General features: G+C 47.8%; 1 protein-coding gene across 1 annotated transcript; it reads left to right on the top strand.

Annotated features, from left to right (window-relative positions):
- The first annotated feature begins 355 nt into the window (after positions 1 to 355).
- Positions 356 to 10915, top strand: PLA2G2D (phospholipase A2 group IID). Its single transcript, XM_055397265.2, has 4 exons — positions 356 to 448; positions 3785 to 3929; positions 5657 to 5763; positions 10634 to 10915. Exons 1-4 carry the CDS (start codon positions 409 to 411, stop codon positions 10780 to 10782), a joined length of 441 nt encoding a protein of 146 aa, XP_055253240.2. The 5' UTR covers positions 356 to 408; the 3' UTR covers positions 10783 to 10915.
- Positions 10916 to 11904: the final 989 nt, after the last annotated feature.

The following is an 11904-nucleotide window of genomic DNA, read 5'->3' as shown; positions in this document are numbered from 1 at the left end:
ATGCTAATTATTGCTGCACTAACACTCCGATTATGATATATAAACATATCAAATCAATATACTGTACACTTAAATTTACACAATGTTATATGTCAATTTCATTGAAAAAAATTAATGGTGAAGAATGGATTCACAAATGATTTTAAATTTCTTCTAGTTGTTCAAGTTTTCCAAATCTTCTATGCCAAACATGCAATCAAAAACATTTTTAAAAGATATTAAAAACAGAAATAATAAAACTCCACATTGCCAGAAAAGAGGAAACACAAAGAGCATGGGTGACTTCCGTCAGAGCTGAAGCTGGGAGGGGCGGGAGCGAGCTCGGTGGGTCGGGGTCATCTGATATAAGGGGCTGCTGGCTCGAAAGGGGACTTCCTGTAGCTGCCGCCACTGCTCTGTGCTGGGATCATGGACCTTACCCTGCTCTGCACACTGTGGGTCTTTGCTGGTAAGTGGGGACAGCACCCACAGCTGGGAAGGCAGGGAGGGAAGCTGGGATGCCCTTTATCTCTTTCCTAAACTGAGCTACTGTGCTGATCGTCACTGCCCCAGTCTCCCAGTCCCCCACTCTTCAGCCCCCTGCAAGGAGTCATCAGTGGCTCAATCCCCTGGAACAGTGGCTTCGGTCAGAGAGTTATGGGCAGCCAAGCTGTGTGGCAGGCAAAGGCGGGACACTAGAAGTTCAGAAACTGGGCTCCAGCTGAACTGATGTCTGTGGCACTTCGGACACAAACTACAGAAACGGATCTGCTCTCCTGCGTCCTTCTGACCAGATAATAGTAATCTCTTACATATGCACACCTCTCCACACTTTCAGGGGACTTTCCTGGTGGCTCAGTCAGTAAAGAACCTGCCTGCAATGCAAGAGGCCCAGGTTCGATCCTTGGGTTGGCAAGATCCCCTGGAGAAGAAAATGGCATCCACTCCAGTATCTTTGCCTGGGAAATCCCACGGACAGCGGAGCCTAGCAGGCTAGAGTCCATGGGGTCAAAGAGTTGAACACAACTTAGCGATAAACCACCACATTTTTAGAATCCTTTCAGCTCCCTTGACCCTGGGGCTTCTGTTGTCCATTGGGAAATGGTGAAGTTTCCACCTGATCTGTAACAGATCAAATGTTAGAAATCTGGTTGCTAGCAAACTGGAGTTTTTACTTGTTGATCCATCTCAGAACATGTGATATGAGAAAGGATTTGCATTTCACTTTTTAATGTGCTTTATGTTATTTTGGGGACTCCCAAATTCCCAAGAGGAACACATCACCAGGGTTACAGTGAAAGCCATTAGGAAAACTGCAATCAAGCTGCAGAAATTCATCTCTCAGATGCAAAGAGGGAATACGGTGTAGAGATGAAATACACACATGAACCTGGATTCAGATGCTGGTCCATCAACTTCCGGTGGCATGACCTTGGCCAAGTCCCCCTACCCCTCTGTATCCTCATCTGTAAAATGGGCACAATAACATCCTCTTCATTGGGTTGTTAGAAGGACTCTAATGAGAAAATATATACAAAATGCTTAGCAAGTGTAAGTAACAGTTAGGGAACAGTAACTTAACACAAAGTCTTTGCATGAGTTAGTAGTGACATTGCCCCTGCCACTGTCACTAACCCTTGGGAGAAGGGGCTCCATCCCTCTCAGCGACAGCTGAGGATGGAAAGAGCAACCAAGGCAAGAATCACTGTTGAGCTAAGTCAGTGTCCCGAAGCCCTCTTGACCACAAGTTGAGCTCCTCGATTCCCCAGGACTGGCTTGAGCTCACTGTAAACTGTAAGAAATAAGACCACTGAAAGCACCCCGAATCAAAGCTGAATATGTTTGCTTGGCAAGGAACAGCTGCAGAGCTCAGGTGTGAATTTGTGTGTCTGCTTCTAAGCTGAAATAGAAAGGTCTAAACTTGGGGTGCACCAGGGGATGAAGGCACAGCAAAAAGGGAGATTCCGAATTCAGATCCCTGGCTGGCCTACTGGGTGGACTTTAACTCTCTTGGCCGTGGGCTGTTTCTGGGGCCTTATCACCAAATCTGGGGTTCCAGGGGGCCTGGGGTCATTCCTCAGCACAGTCAAAATTAGTAAGGTTTCTCTTTAACATCTGTACAGCTAGAGCCACCACGGCAAACAAGAGTGGCAATGTGGACTTCCACACACTGGGAACATGACCTACCTGCAAGTTCCAGACTCTACCAGCTGCAGCCCTGGTGGCTCAGACAGTGAAGAATCTGCCTGAAATGGACCCAGATTAAATCCCTGGGTCAGAAAGATACCCTGGAGAACAGAATGTCTATCTACTCCAGTATTCTTGCCTGGAGAATCCCATGGACAGAGGAGCCTGGCGGGCTACAGTCCATGGGGTCGCAAAGAGTCGGACCCCACTGAGTAGCTATCACTTTCTTCACAAGGCAAGCACCCTACTTCTGATGGCACGCCCAGCCCACTGCATAAGTTCATCCCAGCCCCAACCTTCCCTAGTTTAGGGCTCTCCCCTGGTTATTACTGACTTTATTTGAGTGTAGAGCTTTCACTATAACACCATTTACTTGAGGGTGGGAGGTGAGCTTCCAAAACTAGGGTCACCCGAAGGGGCCGCCCCAGCCCAGTCTCTCTGAGACTCTGGGCTCCATCTGTGTTCTTGGGTCATCTCCCAAAGCGGCACACAGGTACATTCCAGTCCCCTTCGCATCTCATTTGTTTCTCCCAAATTCTTCCCTGAATTCATTGGTTTAATATATTTTATTTCTCCTAACTCAATACAAGCATTCCTCTCTCCCAATAAAATGAATTCCCCTTATGATCAATTCTAACCAGCAGATATTATGACTGAAGTGAAAAATATCCATGAAAAACATTGATTTCTAAATCACACTGCTTCCCAGAGGAGCCATGCATGTTTTTTTTTTAAGAGGCTTTTTTTTTAATGATTTTATTTACTTTATTTTATTTTTGACTGTGCTGGGTCTCCGTTGCTGGGTTAGTTTCCTATCTAGTAGTGGTGTGTGGACTAATCAGCATGGTGGCTTCTCTTATGGAAGGAAGGCTCTAGGGGGCGTGGGTTTCAGTAGTTGCAGCACGTGGGCTCAATAGTTGTGGTTCCCAGGCTTAGCTGCTCCTCGGCACGTGGGATCTTCCTGGACCAGGGATTGAACCTGTGTCGCCTGCACTGGCAGGCAGATTCCTTACCACTGAGCCACCAGGGAAGCCCCCACACATACTGTTTAATGTGTGGATTCTCTCTGGGCTGCGGTAGGAGTTGGGGGTGGTGGGGGGAGTGTCTTCCTACTATGGAATGTGAACCCAGAGAACCCGACTGCCCTGGGCTTTAATCCTGCTCCTCTGTTTACCAGCTACTATGACCTGGAACAAGTTACTGAACCTCAGTGTGTTCATCCCTAAAATGGAGATTAAAACCAGTGTCTCTGGCTCCAATATTGGTTTCTTAGTTTTCATACATATACCATGATGAGAGGAAACTGAAAGGGGAGGTGTGTGAGATCTCTTTATATGATCTTAGCAACTTTGCTCTACATCGAGAATAAACCAAAATAAAAAGATTTAAAAAATAAAGAGTATCTCATGGGATGGAAGGAGTCAATAGGTCTCTACCTGAAAAGATCCATGGTAATCAGTTACCAAGTGTCATTATATTTTCAATAACCATATGTTTGTTGTTACTTTATTATCCAAGGTCATTGGTTTGGCCCAGGCAGAGCAGAGGTGCCAGGCCTGCAGCCCACTGGCCTCCCCTGAGATTTACATCCTCTCCTTGTGCCTGGGCTCATTGGCAGGTGTGGTTCCAGCTGAGGGCGACATACTGGACCTGAACAAGATGGTCAGACAAGTGACAGGGAAGAACCCCATCTTCTTCTATTTCTCCTACGGCTGTTATTGCGGAATTGGTGGCCAAGGCCAACCCAGAGATGCCACAGACCGGTAATTCCTCCCAACCGTGCCCTGCCTCTACCCAGGGACCCTCCTCTTCCCTCCCCTGTTTCCTCTCCATCCATCTATTCGTTTGGTACCATGTGCTGTTGAAGCCTAGCCTGAAGGAGTTTGAGCATTGCCTTGCTGGCATGTGAAATGAGCACAATTGTACAGTAGTTTGAACATTCTTTGGCATTGCCTTTCTTTGGGATCAGAATGAAACCTGACTTTTTTAGTCCTGTGGCCACTCCTGTTTTCCAAATTTCCCTGGCTTATTGAGTGCAGCACTTTCACAGCATCATCTTTTAGGATTTGAAAGAGCTCAACTGGAATTCCATCACTTCCAATAGCTTTGTTCCTAGTAATTCTTCCTAAGGCCCACTTGACCTCACACAACAGGATGTCCGGCTGTAGGTGAGTGATCCCACTATCATGGTTATCCAGGTCATTAAGACCTTTTTTGTACAGTTCTTCTGTGTATTCTTGCCACCTCTTCTTAATCTCTTCCACTTCTGTTAGGTCCATACCATTTCTATCCTTTATTGAGCCCATCTTTGCATGAACTGTTCTCCTGGTACCTCCAATTTTGTTGACGAGATCTCTAGTCTTTCCCATTCTGTTGTTTTCGTCTATTTCTTTGCACTGATCACTGAGGAAGGTTTTCTTATCTCTCCTTACTCTTCTCTGGAGCTCTGCATTGACTTGGATTTATCTTTCCCTTTCTCTTGCCTTTCGCTTCTCTTCTTTTCTCAGCTATTTGTAAGGTATCCTCAGCAACTGTTTTACTTTCTTACATATCTTTCTCTTTGGGATGGTTTTGGTTACCACCTCCTGTACAATGTTCCGAACCTCAGTCCTTAGCTGTTCTTCAAGGCACTCTGTCAGACCTAATCCCTTGAATCTATTAATCACCTCCACTGTATAATCATAAGGGATTTGGTTTAGGTCTTACCTGAATGGTCTCATGTTTTTCCCTGATAGGAACTGCGCTGAGCTCCGATCCAGCCCCAGCCCTTCTGGAGGGTTCCCCAGGGTTTCTGAAGGCCGCCTTGCACTCTCAACACCAAACTAGTTGGAACAGCCAGAAACACTTCCCATTGCCACTGAACATTGTTTTTAAAAAAGTCCCACTTCTCTTTGCCATGATCTCACTGGGTTTTCACAGCAACCCAGGGATCTGCCAGAGGAGGGATAAGAGCCCGCCAGGCCCGAGGTCAGCAGCCTCACCCACCACATACAGGCTGTGTGATCCTGGGCAAGTGGCCTGACCGCCCAGAGCCTAGCTTCCTCCTTTGTGAAATGGTGATGATACTAGTACCTCCATCCTAGAGTGGCCGAAAGGATTAAGAGAGAATTCCTAGGTAGAGCAAGTGCCTGGTATACAGGAGGGACTCTTTCTTCATGGCTCAGACGGTAAAGAATCTGCCTGCAATGCAGGAGACCCAGCTTTGATCCCCGGGTCAGGAAGATCCCCTGGAGAAGGAAATGGCAACCCACTCCAGTATTCTTGCTTGGAGACTCCCACTGATGGAGGAGCCTGGCGGGCTACAGTCCACAGGGTCGCAAGAGTCAGACACGACTTAGAGACTAAACCACCACCTGGTACACAGGAAGCACTCGAGAAGTTCTAACTAGAAAGAAGACTAGAGCCTGCAGGCCTTGACTTCCGAGGTGGACATGCAGTTTCGGACTCAAGTCAGCCGAGGACTTACCCACCTCCTGTCCTCTCCTGCCAGGTGCTGCCATGACCACGACTGCTGCTATGGGAACCTGACGCACCACAGCTGTGACCACCGCTATGACCACTATGAGTACACCTTTTTCCGGGGGAGAGTCCAGTGCTGTGAGTGCCTGGGCCTCAGGGTTGGAGCTGGAGGCTGAGCAATGGAGTTATCGCATGCATTGCTTTCACACGTTGTATGGCAGAGCACAAGCTGCTCAGCCTCTCTGTTTTTCTCATATGTCCAGTGGCAATATCTGGGCTGTGAAGGAGAGGCAGCAATGGGGGTAGGAGTATGGAGAGGTCCCATAGAGACTTTGACCCCTTTAGGACCTAGAAGGCTGCCAGACCTCAGCTTAGATCCCAGGCCCACCACTGACCAGCTGTGTGACCTTGAACACACTGCTTAACTTCCCTGAACCCCGGGATCTTCCTCTGGAAACTCAGGATGATAGCAGTATTCTACTCCATAAAGTTAATTCAAAAACTAAAATAAGAGGAGACATAAGGTGCCCTGCAGAGGCATGCTTGAATAATCACTCAGGTTAGAGGCTCAGTTCAGTCCAGTCACTCAGTCATGTCTGACTCTTTGCAAAACCATGAACCACAGCACGCCAGGCCTCCCTGACAATCACCAACTCCCGGAGTTCACTCAAACTCATGTCCATTGAGTCAGTGATGCCATCCAACCATCTCATCCTTTGTCGCCCCCTTCTCCTCCTGCCCTAAATCTTTCCCAGCATCAGGGTCTTAAATGAGTCAGTTCTTCACATCAGGTGGCCAAAGCATTGGAGTTTCAGCTTCAGCATCAGTCCTTCCAATGAACACCCAGGACTGATCTCCTTTAGGATGGACTGGTTGGATCTCCTTGCAGTCCAACGGACTCTCAAGAGTCTTCTCCAACACCACAGTTCAAAAACATCAGTTCTTCTCTGCTCAGCTTTCTTTTAGTCCAAATCTCACATCCATACATGATCACTGGAAAAACCATAGCCTTGACTAGACGGACCTTGGTTGGCAAAGTAATGTCTCTGGTTTTCAATATGCTGTTTAGGTTGGTCATAACTTTCCTTCCAAGAGTAAGCGTCTTTTAATTTCATGGCTGCAATGACCATCTGCAGTGATTTTTGGAGCCCAGAAAAATAAAGTCAGCCACTGTTTCCCCTGTTTCCCCATCTATTTCCCATGAAGTGATGGGACCAGATGCCATGATCTTTGTTTTCTGAATGTTTAGCTTTAAGCCAACTTTTTCACTCTCCTCTTTCACCTTCATCAAGAGGCTCTTTAGTTCTTCACTTTCTGCCATAAGGGTGATATCATCTGCATATCTAAGGTTATTGATATTTCTCCCAGCAATCTTGATTCCAGTTTGTGCTTCCTCCAGCCCAGCATTCCTCATGATGTACTCTGCATACAAATTAAATAAGCAGGGTGACAATATACAGTCTTGACGTACTCCTTTTCCTATTTGGAACCAGTCTGTTGTTCCACGTCCAGTTCTAACTGTTGCTTCCTGACCTGCATACAGGTTTCTCAAGAGACAGGTCAGGTGGTCTGGTATTCCCACATCTTTCAGAATTTTCCACAGTCTATTATGATCCATACAGTCAGAGGATTTGGCATAGTCCATAAAGCAGAAATAGATGTTCTTCTGGAACTCTCTTGCTTTTTTGATGATCCACCAGATGTTGGCAATTTGATTCCTTTGCCTTTTCTAAAACCAGCTTGAACATCTGGAAATTCACGGTTCACGTATTATTGAAGCCTGGCTTGGAGAATTTTGAGCATTACTTATTAGCGTGTGAGATGAGTGCAATTGTGCGGTAGTTTGAGCATTCTTTGACACTGCCTTTCTTTGGGATTGGAAAGAAAACTGACCTTTTCCAGTCCTGGGGCCACTGCTGAGTTTTCTAAATTTGCTGGCATATTGCATGCAGCACTTTCACGGCATCATCTTTCAGGATTTGAAATAGCTCAACTGGAATTTCATCACCTCCACTAGCTTTGTTCATAGTGATGCTTCCTAAAGCCCATTTGACTTCCCATTCCAGGATGTCTGGCTCTAAGTGAGTGACCACACCATCGTGATTATCTGGGTCATGAAAATCTTTTTTGTACAGTTCTTCTGTGTATTCTTGCCACCTTTTCTTAATATCTTCTACTTCTGTTAGGTCCATACCATTTCTGTCCTTTATTGAGCCCATCTGTGCTTGAAAGTTTGCCCTGGTATTCTAGTTTTCTTGAAGAGATCTCTAGTCTTTCCTATTCTGTTGTTTTCCTCTATTTCTTTGCATTGATCACTAAGGAAGACTTTCTTATATCTCTTTGCTATTCTTTGGAACTCTGCATTCAAATGGGTATATCTTTCATTTTCTCCTTTGCTTTTCGCTTTCCTTCTTTTCACAGCTATTTGTAAGGCCTCCTCAGACAACCATTCTTTTTTGCATTTATTTTTCTTGGGGATGGTTTGATCCCTGTCTCCTGTACAATGTCACGAATCTCTGTCCACCATTCATCAGGCACTCTGTCTATCAGATCTAGTCCCTTAAATCTATTTCTCATTTCCACTGTATAATCATAAGGGATTTGATTTAGGTCATACCTGAATGGTCTAGTGGTTTTCTCCACTTTGTTCAATTTCAGTCTGAATTTGGCAATAAGGAGTTCATGATGTGAGCCACAGTCAGCTCCCAGTCTTGTTTTTACTGACTGTATAGAGATTCTCCATTTTTGGCTGTAAAGAATATAATCAATCTGATTTCGGTGTTGACCATCTGGTGATGTCCATATGTAGAGTCTTCTCTTGTGTTGTTGGAAGAGGGTGTTTTCTATGACCAGTGTGTTCTCTTGGCAGAATTCTATTAGCCTTTGCCCTGCTTCATTCCATGCTCCAAGGCCAAATTTGCCTGTTACTCCAGGTTTATCTTTACTTCCTACGTTTACATTCCAATCCCTTTCATGAAAAGGACATCATTTTTCAGTGTTAGTTTTAGAGGGTCTTGTAGGTCTTCATGGAACCGTTCAGCTTCTTCAGCATTACTGGTCAGGGCATAGACTTGGATTACTATGATATTGAATGGTTTGCATTGGAAACGAACAGAGATCATTCTGTCGTTTTTGAGATTGCATCCAAGTACTGCATTTTGGACTCTTTTGTTGACTGTGATGGCTACTCCATTTCTTCTAAGGGATTCCTGCCCACAGTAGTAGATATAATGGTCATCTGAGTTAAATTCACCCATTCCAGTCCATCTTAGTTCCTAGAATGTCTATGTTCACAAGGATTCCTAGAACGTCGATGTTTAGTCTTGTCATCTCCTGTTTGACCACTTCCAATTTGCCTTGATTCGTGAACCTAACAATCCAGGTTCCTATGCAATATTGCTCTTTACAGCATTAAGCCTTGCTTCTATCACCAGTCCCATCCACAAATGGGTGTTGCTTTTGCTTTGGCTCCATCCCTTCATTCTTTCTGGAGTTATTTCTCTACTCATCTCCACTAGCATATTGGGCACCTACCAACCTGGGGAGTTCATCTTTCACTATCCTGTCATTTTGCCTTTTCATACTGTTCGTGGGGTTCTCAAGGCAAGAATACTGAAGTGATTTGCCATTCCCTTTTCCAGGGACCACATTCTGTCAGACCTCTCCACCATGACCCGTCCATCTTGGGTGGCCCCACACGGCCTGGCTTAGTTTCATTGAGTTACCGAGGTTACTGTTCATTTTTTCATCGTCGTGTATTCTTCGAGCAGCCCAGATCGGAGGCAGGACCACCTGCTGGTCATTTTCTTGGTGGTGGTGGTCACTAAGTCGCATCTTACTCTTTGCAACCCCATGAAGTGTGACCCGCCCGTCTCCTCTGTCCATGGGACTTCCCAGGCAAAAGTACTGGAGCGTGTTTCCATTTCCTTCGGGGGATTTTCCTGACCCAGGACTTGAACCCACGTCTCTTGCTTGGCAGGCAAATCCTGAGTCACCTGGGAAGCCCTTCTGAATTTTACTGACAAGAAGCCTGAAACTAGAGTGAACTGTTTGCTCAGGGTCACACAGCTACAAATGAGAAAGCCTGGGCTGTAACCCAGGTCACCAGGCCCCAGGGTCCATGCACAGAGAAAGGCAGCAAGTCCCGGGGCTGGAAGCTGACTGGGCTCAGAAGCTGTCCCTGTTAACTGAGGACTTAGTGGCAGCAGCTGTAACGGCCAACATTTATTGACCACTTACTCTGTGCTAAAGGCTTTGCCTTCTTCTTTTAATCTGAATATACATATATGTATGTATGTGTGTATACATATTCTTTTCCCTAATAGATTATTACAAAACACTGAGCAGAGTTCCCCATTTGACAGATGCTGAAACTGAAGCACCATGGTCCGTCGTTCCTCAGAGTCTTTGCACATGCTGTTCCTTCTGTCAGGAACACTCCCCGTCCTCCACCCTGACTTTCCAGGGTAGGAGCAACAGCTCACTCTTCTGATCTTAGCTCAAATGGCTTTTGTCACTGAGTCAGTCCCACCAGTTCCCAGCTCAGAGCCCTGCCTCGTTCCTTACTCCCGGGTAAGCACAGTTGCACTCACTTCTGTGAAGGGCAGGGAAGCCTGGCACGCTGCTGTCCGTGGGGTCACAAAGAGTAGGACACGACAGAGCGACTGAACAACAAGGCCCACACACCTCTCCGACATCTGCGCCCCCCGCTCAGCCCCAGGGGAGTGTGAACTCAGGTGTCCATTCTGTTCTCCTCGCCCTCCTGGGACTGCCAAAGGATGGGTGCTCAGTTGTTTACTGAACGGATGCATGAACAAAGGAGCAATGGCACTCAGCCAGGGCATGCCCCATGCCCAAGGTCACAGAGCCAGAGTCCAAGGAGCTGGGAAGGGCACCGAAGGCTGAGTAAGGGCTGAGCTGCCTTCAGCAGATCCCCTCCGGGGGCGACGACCCACCCCGCCATGGGAAGGGGCAGACCACTTAAGTGCCCTCCTCCACCCCCTCGCAGCCACCAAGGGGAGCTGGTGTGAGCAGCAGCTGTGTGCCTGTGACAAGGAGTTGGCCTTCTGCCTGCAGCGGAACCTGGACACCTACAAGAATCACCTGCGTTACCTGCCCAGATGCGAGGGCGAGACCCGCCAGTGCCACACCCTCTAGCCTGTCCCTCTGCATCTTGAGCTCTGCAGAAGACCCCCAGGACCACTGGCCACAGCCCTGATCCCCGCCTGGCTCCTTTAAAATACTCCCTGGAAGAGGAAGGGGCTTGGCCTCGCCCCTAGCTCCCACTTGCCTCTTGGACCTTCTGAATCTCTCCAGATGTCTCCTCTGAGGGTGGATTGAGATCTTAGGAAAAACCAAGGCCAGGGAGCTGCCAGGGGGAGTGTGTGTTTGGGGCAAAGTGGTGGGCACTGGGGGCAGGGTCTGGGGGCAGGATGAGGCAGGTTCTCCCTTCATGACCACTCACCGGGCCCCTCCAGGCTCCCCCCACCCCTAAAACACCATCCAAGCAGCTGCCAGAGTGGCCTCTGTAAAGGGCGATACAGATCTTTCTGTCCATGGGACTCTGCTTCTTCAAACCCCAAGGCCCAGAGTCCCGCCTCCCGCTCCAGCCCACCCCTCCAGTCATCACAGGACACACATGTACCTGTGGCTGATTCATGCTGATGTGTGGCAGAAACCAGCACAATATTATAAAGCAATTATCCTCCAATTAAAAATAAATAAATGAAAAAAAAATCCCCACAACCCCAAGGCCCTGCACCATCCAGGGCGGGGCGGTGGGCGGGGTGTCTGGGACCCGTTACTGCCTGGCACTTTGTCCCTCTCCCTTGGAGCCTTGGGGACCCTCACAGACTTGGCTCGTGCCTGTCTTGGAGTCGTTGCCGTGCTGGTGCCCAAAGCAGCACCCAGAACCCAGAAGGGCTCAGTAAATACTTTTCGAGACAAGGACTAGACCAGGCTCCCTGCGCTCCAGGCACCTGGTCTGCTGCCATGTGACTTCCGGGCACTCTTTCCTCTCTGGCTGCCAGGCATTTGCTCAACCTGGACTTCGGCAGCGACGTTCCACTGACCTGCTGTTTCCCAGGTAGCTAAGCCTACCCTAGGCTCCTCGGGATCCAAGGGCCGCTTCCTACAGAAGTCTTCCCCGGCCATTCCTCTCCAGTTCCAAGGGCTCACTCCCACCCTCAAGCTCCCGCAGCACTTTACGGGTCTTCACCTTGCCGAGTTCCCACTTGCGTGGTGTGTGATTGTCTGGACCGCTCTGAGCGGACTGGAGCT

Source organism: Moschus berezovskii, chromosome 2 (genome assembly GCF_049115385.1).
Source record: "Moschus berezovskii isolate FMDL1 chromosome 2, NW_MosBer_1.0, whole genome shotgun sequence".
Lineage (NCBI taxonomy): Eukaryota > Metazoa > Chordata > Mammalia > Artiodactyla > Moschidae > Moschus > Moschus berezovskii.
This window is presented reverse-complemented; position numbering and strand designations above follow the sequence as displayed.